A 10,903-nucleotide genomic window follows, 5' to 3' on the forward strand; every position below is an offset into this window, starting at 1 on the left:
ATCCTAAACAGCCACCGTGACATCCTTGTCAATTACTGTTTCAGTTCTGTAACTTCCGTTGTGCATTTGCATGTTCAATTTAAGCTTCAAGCTATGTAAAGTTTGAACGAAAGTGATAGTTCTGCTGATCGATGATCGAATGTTTGAAAGCCGCAGCAGGGCCTGGCCCAAAAACTCTGAAGCAGGCCCACGGCTGCTCTCTATAATGTTCGGCTGAGATCGATCTGACAATGATATGGTATGCAAGAATAGCAGAGGGAGCCTCGTGTTCAGCTTGATGCTTCATGGGTGAATAGATTAGTAGGGCGAGCAGTGTCTCTGACTTGATGTTTCACTCTCGAAGGTTTAAAATCGCTTTTGCATCAAGGTTGGTGTCTAATTTGATACTTCAATACTACAGGTACAGGTGAGATAAAAACGTCGGACTTTGGTAGTTATTGGACCTCAGAGGGACGACCCAGACAACTGCCAGCGGTCTCGGAGACGTCCTAGCGCTTCTACAACCTTAGGCTAGAATGATTTTAGAGAGGCGAAACTCAATATTGTACTCAAGACATACCTTCGTCGACATCTGTGTCATCCTTAGTGTCTGTGCATCTCTCGTTAGACAGGACATAAGAATACAGAGGAATCGAAACGTACATTGGCCCCCGTAAACGTTGCGCTTCTCGACATCTGTGTCATCCTTAGTGTCTGTGCATCTCTCGTTAGACAGGACGCGAGAATACAGAGGAATCGAATCGTACATTGGCCGCCATAAACGTTGCGCTTCTCGACATCTGTGTCATCCTTAGCGTCTGTGCATCTCTCGTTAGACAGGACACGAGAATACAGAGGAATCGAAACGTACATTGGCCACCGTAAACGTTGCGCTTCTCGACATCTGTGTCATCCTTAGCGTCTGTGCATCTCTCGTTAGACAGGACGCGAGAATACAGAAGAATTTAAACGTACATTGACCCCCGTAAACGTTGCGCTTCTCGACATCTGTGTCATCCTTAGCGTCTGTGCATCTCTCGTTAGACAGGACGCGAGAATACAGAAGAATTTAAACGTACATTGACCCCCGTAAACGTTGCGCTTCTCGACATCTGTGTCATCCTTAGCGTCTGTGCATCTCTCGTTAGGCAGGACACAAGAATACAGAGAAATCGAAACTTACATTGGCCGCCATAAACGTTGCGCTTCTGGACATCTGTGTCGTCGACATTCTTGTAAGACGGTTGCGAAAACCATGTCAGTGCTACAAGAGAAATACCTTGGGAGCGCTCTGACGCAGCGGGTGCTGCTGCTGTCATCTGCAGGAGAGCGATGGAGACGAGAACAAGCGACAACAATCCTTTCATGATTGCTAGATGTTACGGTGAAGTGATTGTTGGAATTTCACTGGGGTGCTGAGTGCACTTCGATTCCAGGAATATTGCTTTTATATTGCTACAAGCTCGATTATCAGACTCACTGACTCAGGCCTTTTTGTTTTGTGTATTTGTTCAGGTAATTCATTCTGCCATTTGTCTTTCTTGAGCGTCCAGTTTGCAATATATTCAATAAGAAGTGAGCAACTTCGTCGGACATACCGTCACAGATGAATCTGCCAACCGGACGAGTGAAAAGGGGATCGAGAACTAACAGCGGTAAGCCACTGAAAAGACAAAGAACAGCGTCGGACATACCATCACAGATGAGTCTGCCAACCGGACGAAAGAAAAGGGGCTCGAGAACTAACAGCTGAAAAGACAAAGAACAGCAAACAATATAGAGTCCCGGATGAAGCCCTGAAGCCCGGCCCGGCCGCGAACAAAAACCGGGCTTTAGAGTCTTTGGCTGGGCCTGCGGCTTTCAAACATCCGATCATCGATTAGCAGAGCTATCACTTTCGTTCAAACTTTAGAAAACTTGAAGCTTAAATTGAATATGCAAATGCACAACCGAGGAATTGACAAGGCGGTCGCGGAGGATCACTAGGGCGGTAAGAAAAAAGCCCGAGACAATGAGTCTGCAAGTGAGTCTGCGGACTGCAAAATCATGTTCCCTGTGCGAACGATGAAGTCAGTGACGAGATCATATGCGGAGTCGCCAGATGATCGGGTAAAACGCCATTGACCAGATGACCCAATGGTGCAGAGACACTCACACGTCACTAGTTCAGGATGCACGCAACTCATTTGCTTCATGGCTACCAGGAAGTTCCTCTTCAACACGTTCTGTTGCCGACTCCTTAGCTCCTTAACTCCTCCAGTCGCTCTTATCATATCGGATCAAGAATTTCCAGATGATGGAAGGTCTGCTGTGTTAACGTGCGGCAAACGCATGATGAGCAAGCAGCGTGTCAATATGACGCTTCTGAGGTAGAAGATCCCAATTTCGCGACCATTCGAATGTTCGACGAGAAGTTGGACATCATCAAGGAGTGGTAGGATAAAATGAGTACTGATGTTCATAATGTCGCGGAATAAGCAACCACGTGACCAGCCGAGGCTCTTGAAAACGGCGGTTTGTGCATAATGCCAAAGGTCGGAGTGCTGTTGCTATCGTTTCTTTTACATATCCGGATCTTCAGATCCACCACCACGCCACGACACGTAGTCATTGCCACCGGGTAAGTTATCTTCAAGTTCAATTAATTTCCTTGCGCAGAGCTCCTTGCCAAGCATGCGTGTCATGATTATAACTGCTACGTCACCAGCTACAATTAATTTCCTTTTTTGCTTATAGACAACCTGGTGGTGCCGCACCTCCTCGGACATCATCTACTCCGCTGCTTCTACCTTATCAGACAGTGTCGAGAAGCAGCTCACAGAACTTCCCGGGGATTGGAAACCTCCCTCAGAGTCCCGCGCTCGGAAGAACTTTGCCTTTCTCTGCACTTTCACTCTCACAACAGCCAAATCATGGCTCGAGGTGAGAAAGGAAAGCAGCTGGCGGAAGTATAATGATTGCTTGTGCGACGAGACGGTGGGTCTCCATGTGGGCGTGGATATACCGTTTATTCTATTCTGTTTTACAAGCATGTTTCGCATTCGTAGCGATCACTGTTTTTTTTGCAAGTATGGCATGCATCCGGAATCCACCACCTGGCGCTCAAAATCTCGACGCCACTTCCATGGGGTATTGTGTTGCGCAACTATACGCGTCGTTCCTGCTCTCCATCATAGGACTATTTTGCTAGGCGTACTTCAGCAGATCAATAGATTTGTATGCCATTTGTAAGAAGGTAGACAAATATCCGAAGTGCACAGCCCTGTCATTGATCTAAATAATACTCAGGACAACAAACCGCTCGAGTTAAGACGTGACAATATCTTGTATCACGTCGGCTTATTTCGCATGGCGCAGTTCTTTCTTTCCTACTCTTTGGCATTTGTCCTGGGCGGTATGCTTGCCTCTTTGGTTCAGTTTCGGTGCTGACTTTCTGCCAGCTCTTCTATCATCGCTCTAGGGATGAATTACATTACCTCTCTTGCGGTAGTTATCACGCTCTACATACTCTTGGATGCTGTATAATGTTACTTTCGCGTGTCTTTCATTTGCTAGCGTGTGGTTCGGTATTTTCGCCCATTACAAATTGTTTACAGAATCGTGATACTACCAGTGTGTGTTTCTATCATTACATTTAATTGATTTGTGGACTTTGAAGCATTCGATCTTCCTCTGGCGCCCTCGTCATCGAGTCTTCAAAACAAAACACTAATAGCAACGCTCGACCCGAACTCGGATGGCTTGATCATTTCTTGGTTCGGGGAGCAACTCGATATGTAGCAACCACTAAGTGGTTTTCATGGTCAACACAATACTTGGAAGACAACACAATTGTTTCTCCCGCTGTACTATGTTCACGGCCCTAAATGTAAGCAATAAATTCCTCTAGTTCTACGTCATGACAAATCTGTTTGATCACGGATGGTCTAATCTCACATCTGGGCAGCCACTGGCAACGATCTTAGGCCGAGTTCTCGAGAACGCATCATTTGTAGATGTATACTATGGAAATATTCTGACAAAAAAGGATATAAATTTTCGATTTTCAAATCCGTTTGCATGCTGAAGCCAGCCTCAGGTAATTTCAAACCACAGCCAACCTATAAGTAGTCCAGTTGCAAATACCGCATCAGAAAAGCCGTAGCTACCTTGAAGGACGGCCCGAGTAGCTTAATAGGTGGTTCCTGTAGTAAGATTCTATGCGTCATGATAAAGGTCCTATTCATATACTGCGCACTCGTAGTTACAACGAAAGGGTCAACACAAGCGTGTCCAATTCCAAGCACAAACCACTAAGCCCGCCTCAAACCTCACTAGTTTGACTAGTTTGACTTTTTGTCGAGTTCGTCTGCATTTGCGAAGGCTGCCCATAGCGGGCATCTGAAACCAACAATGGCAGGTCCGTGTCATGTGCACGACTGTCACTACTCCGAAGGTGAAATAGAATTCGCGAGGCTAGGACGCTGTGAATGACAAGTTGTAGCCTAAACGCAGTGAGTTCGTAGTTGGCACCCAAGGGCAGTTCAACCGGCGACATACGTATCAAACATATTTGTAAAGCCAACCTGCACCCAAGCAACAGAAGATAAGTCACTACATATAGTTTAACAGACATGTATACGCACCGGAAATGCTGCGTCGATGATTACATTGGTCACCGTTATGGCTTTGCGAAACGAATTAAACAATGATGTTAACTTGCAGCCAGTTATTTCTACACACCGATGATGCACAGCATGTAAAGCATGCTACCACCGTAGACGGTGGTTACGATCGAGCTATGAATCTCCGAGTTCCGGTAGTCGTGGAACCACTTATATGCAGTAAGGATCAGTATGACTGCCAGGTTTCGCTTGTAGGTTAGGTGCCCGGTGCTATGCCCTGCATAACCACTAACCACATTCGAAAAGTCCCAAGATAGCATATACCAATGCAGCATTCCTCGACGACTCAAAGCCGCAAGGCCCGGGTATCATAGATACATCTGATAACCATATTAAAACAACACGTGTTGGTAAATACGAACGAAGTCACCTGATGAAATCAACTGATGATTGGGAAGGATGTTCATAGTAACGGCGCCTATTACTGTCGCCTATTGCAAAGTTAAAGATATATGTCCTTACTCCAGCCTGTGGAACACGCACCATGCTATAAGTTAACAATCCAATCAGCAATTTTTTGCTCTTTTTCCAGAATGCCCAGGTCCGAATAACCAGCAAGCCTGTCAAAGAAGCATGATCCACCTTGTTCTTGGCAAGGACGGCGATGTATGCGACTCGCACCTTCCGCAGCAACGATGCTTATAATATGAATAACTAAAGATCGCATGATTAGGCTGAGCCAAAATTAGTCACTGCACATGACTTACTGTTTTCCTCCAAACTAGGGGGGCACTTTGTGCCACACATACAATCAGTTTATCATTAGAAGCTGTTTCCTTTGTATGCTTACCGATCCACTGACACGCAATGCAGCTAAGATAGTCATCAGCTATACGCAATGATAAGGATCACCAGAGTGGGTAACTCACCGTATGCAGTCATTCCAGAGCCTACGAAAGGGAGATATCGAGATATGGTGAAGATGACACGAATTAAACCCCATGGCCTGGACCAGGTCCAATGCACCTGTAGGGAGTGATCAAAATCACAGTCGTAGATAGATCAGGTTCTTGACCTCATCCTGAAACGTGATGCAGTAATCAAACACCTGATGCGCCGAAAAGAGCCATCAATTGAGCTGGTAACATAACGAATGTGCTCGACACTCACGAGAACTGCAAGACCACCAACTGAGGATACAACATTGTCAGTGTCACTGTCTGCTTCACGGATCATCGATGATCCACAAGCACTTACTATTGGCGTACTGAATCAAACATCAAGTTAACGTCAAGATTATCAAAGTGCGATCTTTGCATACCTTAGATATCTGCAAATCTGCAACCTCTGAAAGATAAGACATCTCTGAAACAAAGATCAACCTGTGATGCTCTCGACTTGTTAGACCCGCTTGCAAGTCAGGATGGGCCAGAACCGCTAGAAACCCCACTTAAGTATGATTATTGACACAGGTATGATCGGGCTTCCCACACATTCCGAACATCTGTGATCATCCTGAATGGTTGCTTTTGGATCAATATAGCACAGAAAAGAGGACAAAAATGGAAACCGAGACGCCTTGCGATTGGGGACCACTTATGTTCGTGACCCACAATTGTGTTCGTTGGTACTTCATTGGAGCTGTGCAAGGTGCTACGCATAGCCTTGATGATTTCTTACCTGATGTTCAGTGAGGAGCCATCGATAGCTGTACCATCGAATTCGCATATACCTTTAGAAACGATCGTACCTTAAAAATATTTTCCCAAGGTGCCCACTCGGCGGCCTATCCTGAGGCCTACATCGTATCAGCTTGATTCACTTGGATTCTCACTGTTATCGGTGCTCTACCACGTATTGCAATTGTGCTTGTCCAGGCTTATCGTAACGCCTGCACTGTATCAGTTTTAATTCGCTCAGATTCTAGCAGGTTACAGTACTCCGCCACGTATTGCACTCGTAGGACTCTGCAATCGTCAAAACATAAAGGACCATCCGATTCCTATGTTGCAGTCAGCGTCTGATACAATATTAATCATGCATCTGCAGTCAACTGACCATGATGTTTTGTACTTTCCCAGAGAGTTGGGCGGCTACCAGGACATACAAAAGATCGATGCTTAGTTGGGTCAGGTTCGACTGGCTGGATAACAAGCATCGCGTGGAGTAGTGATAGTTGAATTCGCAAACTTCGAAAGATTGTTTACCATTGTGACCACAGTAGCCCAGCGAAGTACTATGTACCGAGGAACAATGATCGGCGCATTAGTGTCGTGCATATATCACTGATAGATATTGGTAATTAAGACGAGCGTCATTGTGGCCTATTGATAAAATGTTCATGCCCGTGGATCAAAATACTGGACGGATGCATCAAAGTTCGACATTCTTCGAGTGCAGTAATGAAGGAGCACAGACCCGCTCGTTATCTAGACAGATTATAGTATACATGCACGCCAGCTGGAACCATGTTTTGAAGCGGGCCCACACGAGGTTGGTGAGAGCTGCTGCATGGTCTGGATAGTCGATCGGACACTGGTACAAAGGACCAGAACCAACTGAAAATGCTGCACAGCATTGCCCAGGTGAGAGACCGCCTTGCTCATCATATATGCGGCAAATTGTGCATGGCCTGTATCTGCGTCTCGAGCAATGTCGCCATCTATGAGGGACTCAAGTTGGTGTTCCGTCAGCACAGGCCAACAGCCTGAAGATACTCACATCAAACAGTGCGCCATCATGATCGTCGCAAGCGTATACAACGGCGACCTTCGTGGTGAGGGAAGGGTGGACACCGCGAACGGGTGGAAAGGACAAAACTACGAAATGGTTAGTTTATGTGCATGGATGAGGAGTAAATCACTTACCAAAAGACTCATCTCCATTATTGAGTAGCTCATCCCACGACATTTCAAGTTCCCCGATGACTTCTCCACTGCCTAGCATTCGGTCAACCTGATAGGGCACCATGATCTCCACTGATAATGCAGATGAAGCATGTGATGATCTAGAAACCGAATATCAGTTCTCGAATTACGTCTTTAAACCAGCATGAACTTTACAGGGTCATTGTATGACCCCATACTACAGATACATTGAATGATAGTCTCTTCGGGTCAGTGTTGATGGATATGTAAATGCCTGTGAGTATGCGCTCAGGAGAGACCCGAAGATTCTTTCCGCTGATGACTGTAGACAGAGTGTGAGGATCACGAAACGGATACGGAAGTGATATGGAGTGACCCACCTTCAAGTTGGATTGATCAACCTTCTCAACTGCCTGACATGATGATGCGGTGAGGTGAAACCACGAGGATCAAGGATGGGTAGATTGATGAGTAGAATGATGCGTAGAATGAATTGTAGGGAAGATGGCAGAGGTAGAGATATGGGGAGTTTGGTTCAAAGGGGGAGTAAACTGCTGCCTGCGCATGTATTTCGATGAATCCGGTCGATGGCTGTTCGACACCATAGACGATAGGGTAATATTTTATATTAAACGCCGAGAAAGATGGCCGACTAAATCGGTTCACAAGACGGGCACCCAAGCCTGTGGAAGAAGTGGGCAAGGTCAAGGTCAGGCAGGCATCAGCGAAAGTGGCACGCCGAGGTTGAAGGGAAATACAAGTCTCACTGGCAGTGGCACTTACATTGCGTAATTTGCGTTGCAACCCAAATAGGGAATTTGCGACATTATGTGATTAATAATTGTTGCGTTCCATGCCATTTCAATACATGATTACTACAAAGACGAGATTTTTTACATGTTTTGTCTCCAAGAATACAAGCAATGGGATATTTTGTACCTATCTCCCTGCAAGCTTTTGTGTCCCACCTTCATTTTCAAGTGCTGCTATGCGATCTTTCTGCTGGACAGTCGTTCCCTTTACACCCACTATGGACGTTGCCCATCCCAATTAATATTGTATCACACATAAGCTCTCATTTTATTTTATTTTATTTTATTAAATCCAATTTCTGTCCATTTGGGGTGATATACCCTATGTAGGACATTACTAACTAGGAAAGGGGGACACCTGTGTCCCCCACCACGTCTCCAACTTCGCAAATGCCCTGATGGGGGGAGACTCCCACCAGTCCGCCATTCCCGCCAGCTGTTTCTGGCATGTTATAAGGATGATACAAGTACTTGAGTTGCTGGGCGACTGGCTATAATAGGAATGATGGAGTGCGGCACTGAAAAGTAAAGGAGGATGAGAGGAGTGTTTTGAGGGCGTGTATGAGTGGGCTGATTGGGTGGATGTCGCCTTGTTGACTGGTTCTGGTAAGGTCCTCCGAATGTCTCATCCTGCATTGAAACTAAATACCCCTTCCTCGACCTCTATTTCAACGCCATCTGATCTTCCATTCGAACCTCCACTTGGGTCCGGTTTCCTTCGTCGACGAGTACCATATACCCGGGTACAGATCCGAAGATCCGGATCTCAGATCCGATCCAGATCCGATGGACATATCCATTGTCCGGTCCACAGATCCGATCTGATTCTTATTTCATGTCCTGTTCATATAACTCTAACTATTGTTCATCTCCTTTTGGTATTCCTGTACACTGGTATACCAGTTATCCTTTACTTCCACTATGCTTACTGATCTGCTTTAACTTATACTTCATTCCCGTTCATGATTCGTGATCCATCCGACTTACCAATACGCTGTGCACATACTTTGCTTATACTTCATACATAGCCTTGTGCCTTTGCTTATTGATCATTCCGTTAGTTATCCGTAGTATATAAACCCTTGTACATGCGCTGTAGTAGATCAGTTTGAATATCATCTTAGATTGCACTCATTCCGTCTGGACTCTAAGTCCTTTCCGTTATCCGTCCGGACTTGAGTACAATACTCTTGTCTACTCCGAGACTTAGGATTGATTCCTATAGTCTATATATCCGCCTCTGTCTTCGGACAGTCCTCACCCATTATTTTCTAGTTCAGATCGTATCCAGATAAGCCGTTACTCTACATGTCCGATATCCGGAAGCCTTAACGGATCCATTACAATACTTATCCGTCTCACTAGACGCGATACTCTAGCACTCTGAAATAAGGGGCAAGACTTGGGAAAGGGGCACAGTGCATGAGCTGAGGCCAAAGCCCTTTGGATCTGATACCTCTTGAGTATGGTCTTAACAGAGGAATATCACTGAAGGTGGCACGCAAACGGCCTGTGCTATTGACAAATCGAATGAGCGGAGCACTTGCTTTTGAACTTGAAAGCAGGTAGGATACTGAGAAAGCACTGTGGCTGAGAGTTGTCGTAAGGATGTGCTGAGCCTGAGCATAATGGGGGCAGGAAAGCAGATAGTGGAGTATGGTCTCTTCTGTACCTTCACAATGTGGGCAGTCAGGTGTGGGACTCTTCCCTATTTGAAACAGATGCTGGTTTAGAGAGATATGTCTGGTATGGAGCCATAGGAGCATGCTGATGTGACATTTTGGGAGTGATTGGGCTAATGAGATGAACACGCCCTTGAGAACATTGGGGTCAATGCTGATGGTGTGCTGGTAGCATGGGGACTTCTGCCAAAGTCTCGCCCATTGTTCTGAAGATTCCGCCTTCTGCCTTTGTTTCAGTGCTGATACACTGCAGGGGAGGACACCTTTGCTCAGGTAGGGGGGGGAGGTGTTGTCTAAAGCTGGTTTCTCCTCTGGTTGACGCTGCTCTCTTAGCTTCCTCATCCACTATCTTGTTGCCCTGTACTCCATCGTGTCCCGAAATCCATCGGATGGTGACCTTGAATCTGTGATCACGGCTGGACCTCTTTGCATTCATTATTAAGCTAACGGAAATGGTCTATCAGGTAATGGCCTGGTTTCATCGAGAATACATCACCAGATTTAATGGTAGCCTGATTGTCCATGAAAATAGAAACTGGATATGTGACATCCTCTTCCTGGGAGAGAAGCTGCACAGCTAGAGTTAGTCCTACGGCTTCGGCCTCATAAACCTCATGTTCATCTGCAGTTCCCAGATGGTATCTTAAAGTCTCTGGCTGGGGTCTACCGGTCCAGTATAGCACTGCGGCTGCTCCTACGTTGTCGTTAATCCTGGAGCCATCACAATAGATCTTGATCTCGTCGTTAGATCTGTCGTGGTCTTGGTAAGCTTGCTCTTGTGAGGTGGTGATGGCGATTCTATATGGGACTGATGAACTTGGTGAGTGTCTGCTGTGCGTTATGGTCTCTATTGACCCAACGTCCAGTTCAGTGGCATGGAATAGATGATGGAGTGAAGACCTGTGGTGTTTGACGAGTTTCCTGGCCACCCTGCGCACTGGTCCATGTATAGGATGGGT

General features: G+C 46.0%; 3 protein-coding genes across 3 annotated transcripts; 1 reads left to right on the forward strand and 2 right to left on the reverse strand.

Annotated features, from left to right (window-relative positions):
- Positions 1 to 444: 444 nt before the first annotated feature.
- Positions 445 to 1,346, reverse strand: DFJ58DRAFT_739273 (uncharacterized protein; the record flags this gene model as incomplete). Its single annotated transcript, XM_041387031.1, has 8 exons — positions 445 to 497; positions 560 to 589; positions 643 to 693; positions 747 to 797; positions 851 to 901; positions 955 to 1,005; positions 1,059 to 1,109; positions 1,163 to 1,346. The coding sequence occupies 8 exons, from the start codon at positions 1,344 to 1,346 to the stop codon at positions 445 to 447; spliced, it is 522 nt and encodes a 173-aa protein (XP_041234753.1).
- Positions 1,347 to 2,442: 1,096 nt separating this feature from the next.
- DFJ58DRAFT_919132 (uncharacterized protein) lies at positions 2,443 to 3,639 on the forward strand (the record flags this gene model as incomplete). The annotated part of the gene is made up of 5 exons (XM_041395608.1): positions 2,443 to 2,493; positions 2,561 to 2,599; positions 2,716 to 3,214; positions 3,268 to 3,373; positions 3,420 to 3,639. The coding sequence occupies 3 exons, from the start codon at positions 2,443 to 2,445 to the stop codon at positions 3,208 to 3,210; spliced, it is 585 nt and encodes a 194-aa protein (XP_041234754.1). The 3' UTR covers positions 3,211 to 3,214; positions 3,268 to 3,373; positions 3,420 to 3,639.
- Positions 3,640 to 4,169: 530 nt separating this feature from the next.
- DFJ58DRAFT_425246 (uncharacterized protein) lies at positions 4,170 to 6,384 on the reverse strand. Its single transcript, XM_041380341.1, has 17 exons — positions 6,334 to 6,384; positions 6,075 to 6,263; positions 5,905 to 6,020; positions 5,841 to 5,850; positions 5,754 to 5,773; positions 5,659 to 5,691; positions 5,513 to 5,609; positions 5,434 to 5,456; positions 5,351 to 5,375; positions 5,265 to 5,297; positions 5,127 to 5,203; positions 5,014 to 5,074; positions 4,877 to 4,963; positions 4,702 to 4,818; positions 4,605 to 4,645; positions 4,519 to 4,544; positions 4,170 to 4,463 (listed from the first exon to the last, which is right to left on the reverse strand). The coding sequence occupies exons 2-17, from the start codon at positions 6,085 to 6,087 to the stop codon at positions 4,283 to 4,285; spliced, it is 960 nt and encodes a 319-aa protein (XP_041234755.1). The 5' UTR covers positions 6,088 to 6,263; positions 6,334 to 6,384; the 3' UTR covers positions 4,170 to 4,282.
- Positions 6,385 to 10,903: the final 4,519 nt, after the last annotated feature.

This window comes from Suillus subalutaceus (assembly GCF_016647625.1).
Source record: "Suillus subalutaceus strain FC151 chromosome Unknown DFJ58scaffold_655, whole genome shotgun sequence".
Classification (NCBI taxonomy): Eukaryota; Fungi; Basidiomycota; class Agaricomycetes; order Boletales; family Suillaceae; genus Suillus; species Suillus subalutaceus.

Bases quoted from the DNA above. Each gene is read 5' to 3' on its own strand.
- DFJ58DRAFT_425246 (XM_041380341.1), bottom strand. The intron at 4,964-5,013 runs GTGACTTCGTTC...TATGGTTATCAG, and splicing joins TCATCAGTTGATTTCATCAG to ATGTATCTATGATACCCGGG. The intron at 4,819-4,876 runs GTTAGTGGTTAT...GAAACCTGGCAG, and splicing joins CTTGGGACTTTTCGAATGTG to TCATACTGATCCTTACTGCA.